A 16300-nucleotide genomic window follows, 5' to 3' on the forward strand; every position below is an offset into this window, starting at 1 on the left:
CCAACTGCCCTCCCTTGCCGGCCCAGTTGCCCCCAACTGCCCTCCCCTGCAGACCTGATCACCCACAACTGCCCTCCCCTGCCAGCCATCTTTTGGCTGTGGGTGCTGCCATCTTTGAGGGCATGGCAGTCAATTAGCATATTCCCTCCTTATTAGATAGGATATGCTCATCAGCATTGAGCTCTGGAAACCATGATCTTTATTCTTTATTTGCAAAGAATGTATTGAAATATATGAAAATTGCATTTTTCCTTTTGTGTTCAGAACTGACTCAATTTATAAACCATCACTAAACTGTTATTCTCAGTTTTCAGAAGAAAATGCAAATACAATGAAGAAAATATATGGAGAATTCTGTAGCCATCACAAAGAAGCTGTCAGCCTATTTAAAGAACTCCAGCAAAATAAAAAGTTTCAGAATTTTATTAAGGCAAGTATTTTAAAACTCTATCATACAGTGGTAAACCAGTTTGGGAAAATAGTTCATGCTTATTTCTTACGTAACCTCACTAAGTTTCACATCTAGATGCTCTTTTAGAAGGAAGTACTAATAAGTTTGTGGCCAAGATGGAAAGTCGTTTTTTCTATGTTAGTAGAATATTTCTTCTAAATCATTTTCTTTTGTAGCTTGTTATTTGTGAAGTCATGTCCTCCAAGCTTATGAGCACCTTTGCAATATCCTGTGAAGCTCTTTCATGCCCTGACAAGTTAAACATCAGAAGAATCATAGTAAAAATAAGGACAGAATCCTTCCACTCCCACTGAATTAGCTTGAAGCAAATCCATGACTCATCATCACTTCATATGTATCTCTAAACAATACAATCTTTTAAAAAATTACAGAGACATTATCGTGCTTAGATAAATGAACAATAATTCTTTAATATTTTTCAACAGCTGGCTAATATTTGGATTTCCTGATTATTTCATAAAATTGAATTGCTTAAATCAGGATCTATCCAAGGTTCACAATTATATATGAGGGTTACATCTTTTTAATCTTTTTTTTTAATTTGAACGTTCCCCTTTCCTTTTTTTTGCATCTAATTTATTTGTTAAAGAAATTTGTCCTTTAGCATTTCATGGATCCCAAATTTTTATCTAACATTTAAAAAATTCTATCAGATTCTCCTCCTTTTGTTTTCTTCCCATATACATATATTTGAGAATTTGAAAACTTAAAGAATACTCTGAAATTTTTAGAAAAAGTTGCCCTGATTAGAGGGAAGTTTAAAGTTCCATGGTGAATAACAACACAGAAAGAGGACGCCCTGTTGGAAAAATATAGTTAATGTCAAACTCATACTCAAACTCTAACTTTGATTTCTGAGTATTTTTCAAAACTTTTGCTGTTCATGAATCTTAACACTTATATGTATTGGAATTTACTCACATTTGGAATTAATTACAAATACATCAGAGCAACTTAAATCTTCTTGAAATCTTGGAGAGCTGGATTATTGAAATTAATGACAAAGTATACAAGTTAATGACAATGCATCAATTTTCAATTAATAATGTGTATTGTATTGTGTCTGAATAGAAGTATGCTGTTGCAGATTCTCTGTATTATTAAATTCACATCTATTTAGAAAATATGGATAGAGTTTGTGAATATAAAAATATATCTGTCTTTTTTTAAGCTCCGAAATAGTAATCTTTTGGCTCGACGCCGAGGAATTCCAGAATGCATCCTGCTAGTCACTCAGCGCATCACAAAGTACCCCGTGTTAGTGGAGAGGATATTGCAGTACACAAAGGGTGAGTGATGACTTCTGGGACAAACATTTGCCTCTTTCATTACTTTGAAACATGCCTGACGTGTTGTAAAGACCTATGAATGCTCGTGGCCTCTGATTCATAAAGATTGCCATTATGGAAAAACTGTTAAAGCCTTAGGATTTGGATCTATTTTGAAAAGTTACCTTTTATAATGTGGCTTGGCCAATAGTCTAAAGTCCTCCAAGCAGCCCAAACTTTGACCCTGCCTTTCTCTTCTGCAGTCTTTCCATATCCAGATCTTCTTACTACCTCTTCATCCTCATCTTCCTGCTACCTTCCTGCTGTTTGTTGAAACATATGCGATTGATCCTAGCAACAAATGTCAACTCTCCTAAACAATGAATTACTAGATTGAGAATGATTTATGAAGGAGCTATTTTTGACCCTGTTAATTCATTAAGTTCCAGAGAGTAACATCTGGGTATCCCTTAAGGAGCTATTAATGCACATGGCTGGACTGTAAGCTCCTACAGGGATCTAGAAGGCCTATGTCTGTCTGGTTCACAGCTGGATGTTCAATGCCTCGTGCAGTGGTTGGTCAAGAGTAGCCTATCAATAAACAAACACATAGCAGTGCAATGAATGAATAAATAAAATTGCCAGTGCCAAATGTTAGATTGTCAATTTTGAGTTTATTATTATTGGGGGTTAGTGTGTTGTATTAACATGGGCTGGGTTTGTAGTTATGTAAACTTGCATTGCTATTGCATATACTTGGTTCTGCCGCTCATTAGTTGGGCAAGCTAATTAAATGGGCCTCCGTTTTCTGCACTGCCAAGTGAGAATAATAATCCTCATCTTATGGAATTGTGAGGATCAAGTGAGATTGTCTCAGAAAGTGCCCAGTGCAGAGCCTGGTATAAACAAGGTGCTCAATAAGTGGGAGCTGTTTTTATTCTCTTTATTATGATCAGTTGACTTAGAGATAATGAAAATGGTGTCCTAAGATACTGCATAAGACCAATGAGATTTTATATGCCAACTCTAAAAAAGTCAACTCTGACATTCTTTTTTGGGAAGGGGTCTAGGTGAGTAGGGGTCTAGGTGAGTAGCATCTATTCCTTGTGTCCCATTTTTATGGATCCTTATAATATAAAAGAAAATAGAAGCACAATATACAGAGAAAAACCTCATAAATTTTGTTTTCAGCAAAAGAATGAAGACAAAATCAAGACTTAGTTTGTATTATGTTCATATATACAATACCTCACAGACTAACATTTGTCAGATTGTATTAAGTCAGCTCCAACAATCATCCATGCCACATTCCTGGAAGAATGAATAATAGTGATTCCCTAGTGTGCGTCAACCATGGTAATTATGACATATGGCTCCTCACCTTAGGTCAGACCTTCCCAATGGTCAGTCTCTGTCTTTCTCTGGCTACTGAGAATATGGTTCACATGACTCTATTATGGCAATGCTTCTCAAACTTCATTAGGAGTTACCCTTCACCTGGGGATTGCCTACATGTCGATTCTGATTCAGTTAGCCCGAGATAGAACCCAAGGTATGCATTTCTAACAATACTCCCAGGTGAGTCTGATGCTGCTATACTTTGAGTAGCAAGCTATTGTAAGATAGTAATTTGTCCCTGAAGGTCAAGACTTGGAGCCTTTTCTTGGCCTTACCTCTTGTAACTCAAGATTGACTTTCTTTACTCAACTTTCCTACGATGAAATATGCTCTTTAGAAAGAACTTTGGTGGGGGGCAGGGTGTATGCTGCTTATTGGGCAGTAGGCGTAGTAAAATAGTGAGGCGTGTCCTTTCACGGGCAATGAGAAAGACTCTTTGTTGAAGATGAATGTCTGCATCTCTTCCTTGAGCTTTTCTGACAGATCCTCATGTGTCTAACACATTTAGAACTCAAAACATTTAGGATCTTTGGAGTCCTTGTTCTCATCCCACTTGACTGCTGTTCCTTCGAGTTTATTTCTGCTGCTCTAGGCTCTAGAGAATCTTTGATTTTTCTCTGCCAATTTTTTTTCTCATCTTTTAGCAACTTCTAACCTCCTGAAACTTTTCCCTTCAGTTCATTTTGCCTCAATAAACATCAACTAGGTGGTTTTTTAAATCCTCAAATATAGAAAATGGCTACACTCGGTTTTATCTGGAGTTTCAGGAGGCTGATCCAGAAACTCCTCCAGAGTCTTTGCTTAAGATAATCCAGAGATAAGATCAGGTGGCCAATGTTTTAAAGAATAACAACTAGACTCGGTGATCATCTACTCTGTTGGCATGAGCCACTAGGCACAGTGCCATGGTCCAGTTTTTTTAGTTCAAAAAATGTTTAATATGTATTATTGACATATTTATCTTCCTGCTAATGCACTTGTAAAATGTAGTTTTGAGTATTATTTTTATGGAGGAAGGGATCCAAGAAAGCAATTGAGTCTAAGGCCCATTCAAGGCACCTTGAAGCTCTAATTTATAAAAGGACTTCAACCTAGGCCTGTGGCTTGGTTAAGTTCTGAGAGGCTTGGTGTGGGGATAATTTGATTACCTGTGTGTGGGAAGGTAGAAGGAAGGCCTAACTTAGTATACACAGTGGGGCAAAAGTAGGTTTACAGTTATTCAGATGGAAAATAATTAATAAATAACAATCCAAGAATAAATGCTGTGTTTTGCATACTCACAACTGTAGGTGCTTTTGCCCCACCTTGTTCATATAGAAAATAATTAATAAATCATAATCCAGGAATAAACACTGTGTTTTGCATTCTCACAACTGCGGCTACGTTTGCCCCACCTTGTATATAAGACATTCCCTGCTCTAGGAGGAAGGTCAAACCAGTCTCTAGAAACCAGACATCCTATTTTCACGGTGTTTCAGCTGAAGCACATCTGATACGCAAATCTTTTATAGTTAAATATTTTAATGGTTCTTTTGGGAGGAGGGTGCACAGTGGTAATGTGGTATTTGAATTTAATCCAACATTTTTGTTCAGAGACTTTTGCTGCTTGGATGATACATTTAACTGTATTTAAAAGTATAGGAAAACACTGTCTCCCTTAGCTCTCTGGCTTATTGTATCACGTTTCTTTTTCCAATGCAGAAAACACGGAAGAACATAAAGACTTATGCAAAGCTCTTTGCCTAATAAGAGACATGATTGCAGCAGTGGATTTAAAAGTCAGCGAATATGAGAAAAACCAAAAATGGCTCGAGATCCTAAGTAAGATCGAAAACAAAACATATACCAAGCTCAAAAACGGCGATGTGTTTAGGAAGCAGGCACTGATCAGCAAAGAGAGGACTCTATTACATGACGGCCTTGTTTTTTGGAAAACTGCTACGGGCCGTTTCAAAGGTACTGTGGCACTCCCAGACCGATTTCTCCCTTTTTTCACACGTGATATTCGTGTAACAGAGGACAGATTTTCAAAAGATAAATCGTTCAGAAATGTAGGCACAAGCCCTGGGTCAGTGGGAAAATTCCTGTAGGATCAAGTTGTGAACACCCATAGGCAATGTGGCCAATGCTACGAACCATTAGTTGGCAGTTTGCAGCTCTAAGCAAAAGCCCTTATGTATGTCTTATGATTGTCCAAGTTTGTGATGTTTGAATCAAAGGAACTGAGAATTCTGCTAATTGTTGGCACATAAATGTTAATCTGGCAAATGTGATTTAAAGTGGGGTGGTACACCTGCACACCCAGCTCAGGACTAGCAGGCCATGGCGGGGAGGGGTGAACTCTGAATGTCACGTTTGGTACTGAGTAACATACTGCAAAAATAGACACGTTTACATTGCTGTAGATGCTTCCTCAGTACGAACAGCATTAACGTGACTCCACTAATCTGGTCTGAGTCTAAAACAGTTTATTCATATTCTCAGGGGCTGATTCTGTAGCTAGCATCTTGCCTGATCTAGGCTTTCTCAACCCTGGCCACACGCTAGAATCGCCTCTGGAGCTTAAAAAATTTACTACTGCTTATCTCCCCCCAGAAATTCTGAGCTTATTGGTCTGGGGGTGAAGCTCAAGTATAGGGGTGTTTAAAAGCTTGCAGGTGAGTCTGCTGCGCAGCCTGGTTAAGAACCTCTGGTCTGCTCTCCTTGTTTTTAATGCACTCGGGTAAACACTGAGAGGTTGTTAGTCCTATTGGAGGATTGTCAAGTTTTGCTGGTGGTTGCCACTAATGACCGGAATGGGATTTGTTGATCAGCAACTTGCCATGTGACACCTAAACATTAACCACAATTAGAACATTAACCAAACTAAAATATTAAGCACTGTCTATAGATCCTGTGTGTCCAATCATTTGCTCTTGATCCATTTTGCAGAATCATTAGTTTGGTAGCTCTGTCAGAACTATCAGTGGTATAGAGAAGATGGGTTCTTGTGAACAATTTGTAAGGGAAGTATAGGACTTAGATGGAACGAAATAGCAGATTTTGATACATAATTTGAGGCAGACGCTGCCCTCTAACATTTTTAATTAGCACTTGTTTTTCCCCATAAAGGAAAGAGCTTGCTCCATTCTATTAAAACTTTTTGTTTAATTAGATATTTTTCCTCCTTTGTAAAAGTTACAACATTAAATTTGCTGGAGATTTAGCAATACTTATAGTGACACACATAAACACGCATACCTAAACACAGCTTGTCTGTTAAGTTATCTATAAAATATTGTTGGCTATCAGAATGCAGGCATTTTTATCAAAGTTTCATAATTAGACGAAGTCTTTTTATTTTTTTAAATATTTAATGTCGGCATTTGAACTGTGGTTTGCTTCATTGTTACTAACAGAGCTTTTTTCTTTGAAGATATCCTAGCGCTGCTTCTAACTGATGTGCTGCTCTTTTTACAAGAAAAAGACCAGAAATACATCTTTGCAGCTGTTGTAAGTATATGACCATGTGATGCATGTTTAATCCCACAGCTCCTTGAAAAATTCCTGACATTCCTGGTGACATTATATAGTCATGGGTGAGAATATGCCCCTGTTATATTCCCATTGTAATTAATGACTACAGTGTTTAGTAACAAACATCTAATTGGATTTAAGTAGCATGATGAACATTGAGTTATCACAGCTAGGAAAAGTAGTTAGCTGGCTCAGCAGTTTAACCAATTATGAATATATATACATATATATATATATTTAATCTTTATTGTTGAAATTATGACACAGGTTTCCCCCCATTAACCTCTTCAATTATGAAAAGATTGCAGTAGTTTGGTACTGGCTGGTGAACAGGCACTGCCATAACTCCCTCCCCCCTGCCGTGACCCTCTGCCCTCTGGTTCTCTAGGTCTTTCCTCCAAATACCCACCCCCTTGGCTTCCCAGAAACTCACATGTGTTTTTTTTTTAATTTTAATTTTTTTTTTGCTAAAAGTATTACAAAGGGTATTACATGTGTCATTTTTCCCCCCCGCCCTTGACAATCCCCTGCCCTCCCTTACCCCCCAGTGTCTTATGTCCATTAGTTATGCTTATATGCATGCATACAAGTCCTTCGGTTGATCTCTTACTCCCCTCCCTTCTGCCCCCCAACCCTCTCTGGCCTTCCCGCTGCAGTTTGACAATCAGTTTGAGGCAGCTCTGCCTCTGTATCTATTATTGTTCAAAAGTTTGTAATGGTCTTTATTATCCATGAATGAGTGAGATCATGTGGTATTTTTCCTTCATTGACTGGCTTATTTCACTTAGCATAATGCTCTCCAGCTCCATCCATGCCGTTGCAAATTGTAAGAGTTCCTTCTTTTTTACAGCAGCATAGTATTCCATCGTGTAGATGTACCACAGTTTTCTAATCCATTCATCTACTGATGGGCACTTAGGCTGTTTCCAGATCTTAGCTATGGTGAATTGTGCTGCTATGAACATATGGGTGCATATATCCTTTCTGATTGGTGAGAAACTCACATGTTAATGTTGGTCACTTCTGGTACCTTGCTGCCTGTCTTGTGTACCTGTTGCTAACCCCGTTCATAACTGTCATGACTTTCCTTCTGTCCAACAAGAGAACACCATCCTGGTATCTCCAGTTTAAAGATTCCTGTTATTTCTACTATAATGGTTACTAATGATGGAGGCTGTTCCTATAATAGTTATCTCTGTAGTATGCTATGTTAACCTCATTGCCAGCAGAGTAGATTAGCAATAAAGCCAGAGTTTTATATCATTTCTTAAGCAGCATCTTGTGGTCCAAAATGACTCACTTAGAAAAGGAAGATGTCATCATTTAACTTCTTGTCAGCATCATGGAGCACCAGGCCCTGGTAGAGGAAAGAATCTGAGATGCAGGACCGAGGTGGACAGCATGATGGTATCATCCATTGACTGATAGGATGTTCAGGTATCATCAGCAGATACCATCATTTCCACCTGTTTTTGGCAAATTCAAAGCTCATGCTGCTCAGAGTAAACAAGAAGCATGCCTGCCCAGTGGGAGGTCCTGGGGCAGAAGAGGCTGGAACAGTGCCTCACCTGCCCCTCGGGGCTTGTCAGGTTGGGGCAATCGGCTTCTGCACCGTTCAGCACATTGCCTCTGATCACAGAGTATGCAAGTTGTATAAAGTCCAGAGGTGCTCTCCCAAAGCGACACCAGCAGAAAACCAGAGGCCTTAACCACATCCCCAGTTTCCTGATCTATTTGAATTATATACATTGCAAATGTCATGACCCCTTACTGATGTGTCCAGCAACTCCTCTTGGCTGTTACCGGGTTCTCTGAAAGGAAGCAGAGTAAATGAGCGGGCTGTTTGACCTGTGGTTGGCGAGAAAACACATTTACACCCCTGCTTTATAGAAACGAGGGTTCCTCAAAACCAAAGACCTAAAGGAGAAGCAAATCCTGCCTCCTCGGTGGTACTATCAGCCAGACAACCTGATGGTGGATCAAAGAATTAGACACAGCATATGGACAACGGTTTTGTTTCTAGAACAACAGAGTGTATGGATTGAGAACTAGCTGTGATGTTTAGCTTATAGTATAACTTGAAGTATGGATTTGCCCCTCTTGTCTGACCTCTTGAAGAGTTATCTGTGCCACCATAGACCACATTTACCATGAAATGGGACTTTAGGGATGCAACCCACCAAATGCCAGGTTGAAGGCAGCCACAACTCAGCTCCTCTGGGTAAAATGTGTTTGGCAATGGACAACAGTGAGATGGTGCGGATATCGTTTCCTGAAGATGTTAGCCTAACATGTAGCTGCCAGCTAAGCCCTTGCTGATGTCAGGAAGCAAAAGAGGAAGCATTATCCTTAAAGAGTCAAGCGCACCCTACTGTCAATCAGATGCTTTTTAGTTGCATCATATACATTTAGTTGGCACAGCCCATGTGTCATAAATATCTTGAGGGAATTGATGCATTGGCTAAGAGTATGCAAATATCTGTATTTCCTGGTTCTCACATGAGTATTTTATAAAGTTATCTTCATGCTAATACCCACAGGTGAGATTCTCTGTCTCTTGTACTATTAGACTTCTTTAGTAAATGCTTGCCACATGTTACAGAAGACATGATGAATTTGGAAATGGCCAGAAGATAAACAGCTGAAAAATAGCAAGAGGATGGAATAGCTTCCCTAAAAGATAATTGTTTTCAAAGAGGACTCAGCTGGAAATGGCAGTAGGACTCAAATATATACAATGAATAGGAAAAAGCAGATGTGTTCACTAAATCCTGGAATGCTGAGTGTAGGAGGTTGTCTTGCCATGTAGATGTGCAAGTTGAAATGAGGAGGTGACCTTCAGGTCTTGTTATCACAGTGGAATCACAAATAGAATTGCTCACCCATAGACTCAGACACCTTGTGGAATCACAGTGGATATATTGTAACCATGGGGCTACAGTGGCAGCTCCGGTTCCTCCTCTTCTGTGGCAGAGGCCTTCCATGCCTACAGGGAGGTGTGTCTGCAGACCTCAGATGTGGTGGGGCTGTGGATGCTGGGAGAGCAAAGCCAGCACTAGAGTCAGCAGTGAGGCAATGAGCAGCATGTTCTGGTAAAGGCGTCGCTCAGTCCACGAGGGAGAAGCAAAACCACATATTGCGACCTACACTATAAACAGGGGTGGAAGCCACAAACCAAGGAAGAGTCTTCATATTTACCCCCAAAACTTCAGCAGCATTCCTTTGGCTATTCTTCCAGCTACGGCTGCCTCGCTACATTACTATATTCAGTATCTCATTCATCTCTAAATTCCTGAGACTTAGAGGGAACAGTGGTCACAGGAAATGTTGGGAGAAGAGGTGACTTAATCATGGATTGGATGCCAAGTTGTAGACTTTCTTCCTATTCCCCTCTGATAGAATGAAGCTAAATCTCGTTCTACAGACATTTAGTGAGTGCCTGCTCATGCAAAGCACTGTGTCAGACATGAAGATGAATTAGACCTATTCCTGCCCACCAAAGGGTCCCCTGGTTGGTGGAAATAAGAGAAATTTGCAGGTAGAACTGTGGAAGTTGTGTAGGAGACACTGGTTATGCAAGGGGGGGTCTAAAGCCTGGCTACCTCATTCTTGCCTGTCATGTTTGCATTCCACTCCTTGGTACCTGGGATTCTGTATCTGTCCCCTTATTGAAACAGTGTTGTTGTTAACTGCCAAATCCAAGGGACTCTTTAGGTCTTCCATCTCTCTCAATCTCTTCATAATATTTGATATACTATTTCCTATCCCATGCCTTTCTAGAAAAATTCATCCACCCCTGACTATGGCATTTTGATGTTTTTTCTTAGTGCTCTGATGGTCCTCTCTTTTTAAAAGTGGTCCTTTTATTTTATTTTATTTTTTGTTGCAAGGTAATTTTATTTACTTGCAGCAATTAAAGGAGTTGGGATTTATATCCGAAGCTCTGCCTCCCCACAGGGAGGCTTAGCAATTACTTATGCACTCTTTGGTCAATGATGTGTTAGTTTCTTTAAAAGTTGTCCTTTTAAACCACCAATTCTTGAGGACAAACACTTCCCTGTATCTTTTCTTCCCACCCTGTCTTCACCATAACTGTTCCATGGAGCTCTTGCCAACTTCCTCAGCTCTTGGGAAAAGATTGAAGTGATATTAAGACTTACCTAACACGGTTGCTTTCCTTCGCTAACGTGCTCTGCGAGACCTCACTTTGGATGGGATGCTGTTTCATCTGCACGTCCTCCTATTTTGCGCAGGATCAGAAGCCATCCGTTATTTCCCTTCAGAAGCTTATCGCCCGAGAAGTTGCTAATGAGGAGAGAGGAATGTTTCTGATCAGCGCTTCTTCTGCTGGCCCTGAGATGTATGAGATTCATACCAACTCCAAGGAGGAGCGAAATAACTGGATGAGACGGATCCAGCAGGCAGTCGAGAGGTAACGTTTCCTTCTGTCCATCCGCTAGGAAGTGGCTGGTCCAATGGGGAGCATGCTCTAACTGTGTCTCCCTTGCATGAAAACTTTGCCTCAGCCCGAGCGGTCTGCTCCCCTGCACCTGCCTGTGATAGGCCCTCATCTGCAGCTCTGTCCTCTGAGCCTCCCTGCATGCAGCCCCCATGCTCCCCTCTGCCTGCGGCAACCCTACCCATCTTGGTGCAGCTCATGTCCATCTCCTTCGCGAACACCTCTTTGCTTCCATTGGCTCTTTCTTACCTGAAATTCTTTAACATGCTCTCTGAAGCATTTATTTGGTGCTTGTCATAAACTGCCTTGTAGCTATAATCACTTTCTATGCATATATGTTATTTATTAGATTGGAAGCTCCTGGAGGGCAGGGACCATATCTTATGTTTCTCTGTGGACTGAATTCTGAAGAATCATTCAATAAACGTTTTTAGATTAGTGGATCTAAGTGCTCTAAGTCAATTTACTCCTCCTTATTGTGCACAAGCAGTTTTTATAAATGGGGGTGGGAGAGTGGGGGTGATCATTTTTAATGGTAGTTTGATTCATTAGATCTTGAATGATGTTACATAAAATTCCTTCATTGCCACTGTACCCCACCCAACCTGGCGCCCTACTCCCACTCCCTGCTGGCTTTGAGGGCTGTTACATTACGCAAGGTCCTTTACATGCTCAAGAAAACCAAATCTCTTGGCCAGGGGGCATGTCGAATTCTCTTTATGTTGACTTTTTCTTTGAATGATTCTACTGCCTCTCCCGTGTCTTTCTAATGACCCTAAAGGTATTTGGACTTGGTTTGAGTTGTCTCTCTTGACTGTTGTCTTTTAAAGTTGCCCAGAAGAAGAAGGGGGGAGGACAAGTGAGTCTGATGAAGAGAGGCGGAAAGCTGAAGCAAGAGTGGCCAAAATTCAGCAATGTCAAGGTACAGTGCTGGCACCTACGGTTCCCTGGTTGTGTGTGTCCGTGGACGGTGAGAAAGCCCAGGGGTCATGAATGCGAAGCTATGACTGACTGATTAACCTAATTCTGTGCATGCAAGGCCCACTCTAACTACTCTCAAACAATCAAACAAAAAAACTGGCACTGGGAGTGCTTAAATAAGGTGTATCTCTCCCCACTTCCTCCTTTGTGATGAAGAACACATATTTTTAAAAGCTGTGGTACATATATACAATGGAATATAACTTGGCCATGAAAAATAATGAAATCGTTCCATTTACAACAGCATGGCTGTACCAGAGGGGCATTGTACTAAGTGAAATAAGTCAGAAAAAGGCAAATACCATATGCTTTCACTTATATGTGTGATCTAAAGGAAAATATAAATGAACAAGCAAAACGGAAACAGATTTATAGATACAGAGAACATTTTGATGGTTGTCAGAGGGGAGGAAGGTGGATGACTGGGTGAAAAAGGTGAAGGGATTATAAAGTACAGATTGATAGTTATAGAATAGTCACCAGGATGTAAAGTACAACATAGGGAATGTAGTTAATAATGTTGTAATAACTCTGTATGGTGCTAGGTGGTACTGGAATTATCAGGGAAACACTTTGTAAAGTATATGATTGTCTAACCACTATGCTGTACACATGAAACTAATACAAAATAATATTGAATGTAAAAAATAATATATTTTTTAAATTTTTGCACATGACACATATGAAACAGTAACTGTGAGTGGTGTGGCACCAGTGGTTCTAAGAACTGCTGTCCAGTGGTTTAGTTTTAAGGCCCAGCACTGTCAGGTCACAGTTGAATGACTGTGATTAAGGAACACAGGAGCTCTGGTCCTCAGTTTCCAAGTCCGTGAAATTCGGAAATTAAGTCAACTCAGTGATTCTCATCTCTGGCTGGACGTTAGAATCACTGCGGGTAGGTTGTTCAAAGTCCTGGCGCCTGGGCCCCACCCTCAACCAATTCAGGGAGAATCTGTCGGAGGTGGGGTGCAGACATTAGTATTTTAAACTCTCCCAGGTGATTCTGAGGCAGAGAGATGGAGTACCCCTGGATTAGATGCTGGTTTGGTCCCTTTAAGCTCAAAGAATCCTGTGACATGTTGAGATCAGAGGAAAATGATGCATGCAGAGTTGGTCAAAGAAATTGGAGGTTTAGGAATAGAAACATGAGCCGCTGTGTTTGGTTTTGACCAAGGCTGGCTGGAGCCTGGGCAGTGTCAGCCTCTGCATTGCTTTCCCTTGTGGGTTTCACTCATTATGGATGAGCCGCCTCAGTGTCATTCCCCAGCTTAATGTTTCGTCGTAATAGAAAACAGCCCCAGCAAAGAATAGCTTTGCAAGCTTTTCTGGAATTAGGGGACTGGGAAAGGAAATGGACATTTATTGAGTACCCCGTTTGTAGGAAATACATTGGAAGCTCAGAGAAGTAGGTCATTTGCTGGAGGCCGCAGTCACTGAATGGAACAGTTAGGGTTTGAACTTGGATCTGGCCCACCCAACAAGCTTATCTTACCTGTTAGGTCACACTGCTAGCTAATCCGCAACTTCTTTGTCTTGTAACGTGGATTTTCATAGCTGTTAAGTTCCTGTGATAACCTTCTCCGGTAAATGCTATTTCATAGAACTACTCTGTAATCAAGACCAGCAGATCTGTACGTATTTGGAGGAGAAGCTGCATATCTACGCTGAGTTGGGCGAACTGAGTGGATTCGAGGATGTCCACCTGGAGCCCCACCTCCTCATCAAACCCGACCCCGGCGAGCCTCCCCAGGCGGCCTCCTTGCTGGCAGCGGCACTGAAAGAAGGTAAGTTGCTTCCGAAAGGATGTGGTTTGACCACTTCAGAAAACGTGTACTGAGTACCTACCATCGGCCATGCGCTGTGGTCTTGGTGCTGAGGATATAGCACAATAAGACAAAGTCCTGACTCTCCTGAAACAGCGAAATGTAAGGAAATAAATACGTCAGGTTATGTCAAGTGCTCTGAAGAACAATGAGCAGGATGTGGGGGTTAGGGAGTAATGGGGTTGGGGAGGTTTTATTTTGGAGGAGGTGGACAGTGGAGGCCTCCTTTGATATAGTGCTATATGAGCAGACACAGGGAATTGAGAAATCCAAACAGAATCTGGGAAAAGAATGTTCCAGACATAGGAACAGCAGGTGCAAAGGCCCTGAGGCAGGTGAGTGCCAGATTTGTCTGAGGAACAGCACAGAGGACAGTGCAGGTACAGTGATGTGAGTGCTGGGAAGTGGCAGGAGATGAGTCAGCGTTAACTAGGACCAGGTTACCTGGATGGAGGTAAGGACTTTGAATTTCATCCTAAGTGTGAGGGAAGCATTGCAGAGTTTTGAGTTGAAGAGTGATTTTCTTTGTGTTTTAAAATAAACCCTCTGACTACCGAGTGGAGAACGACAGTGTCTAGGGTGTAAACGTGGGGGTTGGTGGCTGAGGCAGGGTGGACGACAAGGCCATGGAACGCCAGGGTATTGGAAGTTCTGTGTTCATGGAATTGGACTCACTGAGAGTTTTGATAGGAGTAGATTGTGGGGAGGCGGTCAATTGCACCAGGTGCTTAAATTGTTCAAGGCGTCTGTTGGTGACTGGCAACAAGGAGCAGTAGTGAGTGGTGTAAGGAAAATTTTAAGGTAAAAAGGGACTTAAGGGGAGAAATGGGGCTGGAAGTGACAATAGGGACAAAGAGCTTGGGAGATAAAACAGCCACCACCTGAGAGAGTGCTATTGTGCAGAACCAGGGCTGGTAAAGTACAGGCCACAGACGAAATGCGTCCCACCGCCTGTCTATAAATAGAGTTTAGTTGGGACACAGCCATACCCACTGTGCACATAACATTGACAGCTGCTTTCTTGCTGCCGTGGCAAGGACGAATAGTTGCAACAGAGATGGTATGGGCCACGAAGACTAAAATATTTACAATCTGGTTCTTTGCAGAAAATGTTTGCCAAGCTCTGCCTTAGCATCTCAACATTAGCTGGAGGAGAACTTAGGGATCATGGAATCTAAGACCGGTTGAGGGCACAGGTCTTCAGAACGGCACAGAGGTGGTCTGACATGAGGTCTGCCGATGGACTTATGCATTCATTCATCAAATGTGTATTGAGCATCTACAGTGTGCACTGTGGTTGGTGCTCAGGAAACAGTGATGCGTTCATCAAAACTCCGAGTGATTATATTCCCCCTGCTGTACTTACATCCCCGTGACTGTTTTTATAACTGACGATTTGTACTTCTTAATAGGAAGTACAACTTCACCCAGCTTTCCAACCCCCCTCCTATCTGGCGGTCACCGAAATGTTCTCTGTATCTATGAGTTTGTATCATTTTATAATGCTCTAATACCTGGGTGATAGAACTTAGCATTGAACACGTGCTACCTTGTAGAGCAGTTAGTTATCTGTCTCTCTCTTCTCCAATCTGCAAACTCCCCTTACTAGTTATCAGATGCCCAGTAGCCCATAGAACAGAGAAGGTCATCAATTTGATAAATTAAATCATTGGACACACTGTTTTGGAAATATTTATAGGGTCCTCAAAATAATACTGTTCCACATGCTAGTTGGAAACCTTTTATTGTAAATAGAAAAACTTCACTTAAAAATGTAGGTGCTTGTTTAAAGTGCAAATCCCCTTTTTTCTTCCCTGAGAATCTGATCCAGTAGGTCTACCATGAGGAATGGGAATCTTTTTAAAGGCATGTTTGGAGAAATACTCTTTAAAAAAAATGATTTAAGGGAGAGAGAGGAAGGGAGGAAGGGGGGAGGGAGGGAGGGAGGGAGAAAGAGAGAGAGAAGCATGGATGTGAGAGAGCACATTGAACCTGTAATGTGGGTATGTGCTCTAACCAGGAATTAGACTGGCAAACCTTTGGTGCACAGGGCTGGAGAAATACTCTTTTTAAAGAATAACTAACATTTCAGAGTAGAAAGTCTTAAGATCCTAATGCCCAATATCATATTTAAATTAATTAAATTTTTTCAGCACATTTACCGAAAGTGATACATTTTTATACAAGTTCGGTTTTTTATTGAATACTCTATCATAAAATGATGCTTAAAGCATTGCTTTAGATTGCAGGTGGGCAAACTTTTTCTGTGAAGGGCTCGATAGTAAATAGTTTAGGCTTTTCAGGCTACATAAACTTTCTGGAACACATTATTCTGTGTCTGTGCATGTGTATGTATTTTGACTCTTTAAAAATGTAAAAATTT

General features: G+C 41.1%; 1 protein-coding gene and 1 long non-coding RNA gene across 10 annotated transcripts in view; one reads left to right on the plus strand and one right to left on the minus strand.

Annotated features, from left to right (window-relative positions):
• The window catches only part of ARHGEF28 (Rho guanine nucleotide exchange factor (GEF) 28), a 224342-nt gene that overhangs the window by 167088 nt on the left and 40954 nt on the right, over positions 1 to 16300 (plus strand). For all 8 annotated transcript variants that reach the window (XM_014549703.1, XM_014549713.1, XM_014549710.1 and 5 more), the window contains 7 exons: positions 308 to 430; positions 1644 to 1761; positions 4840 to 5094; positions 6554 to 6630; positions 10908 to 11086; positions 11944 to 12035; positions 13696 to 13878. In XM_014549703.1, the coding sequence (XP_014405189.1) occupies positions 308 to 430; positions 1644 to 1761; positions 4840 to 5094; positions 6554 to 6630; positions 10908 to 11086; positions 11944 to 12035; positions 13696 to 13878 (1027 nt within the window). The remainder of the gene's footprint in view (positions 1 to 307; positions 431 to 1643; positions 1762 to 4839; positions 5095 to 6553; positions 6631 to 10907; positions 11087 to 11943; positions 12036 to 13695; positions 13879 to 16300) is intronic.
• The window catches only part of LOC106728219, a 10681-nt gene continuing 3704 nt past the window's right edge, over positions 9324 to 16300 (minus strand). Inside the window, exons 1-3 of one of the 2 annotated variants that reach the window (XR_001364497.1) lie at positions 13587 to 13686; positions 10815 to 10959; positions 9325 to 9689 (exon numbers count right to left, since the gene is read on the minus strand). This is a non-coding gene — a long non-coding RNA (uncharacterized LOC106728219). Of the gene's footprint in view, positions 9690 to 10814; positions 10960 to 13586; positions 13687 to 16300 lie in introns of those variants that run through there. The other variant, XR_001364498.1, reaches the window with a different exon arrangement.

This window comes from Myotis brandtii, unplaced genomic scaffold (genome assembly GCF_000412655.1).
Source record: "Myotis brandtii unplaced genomic scaffold, ASM41265v1 scaffold115, whole genome shotgun sequence".
NCBI lineage: Eukaryota > Metazoa > Chordata > Mammalia > Chiroptera > Vespertilionidae > Myotis > Myotis brandtii.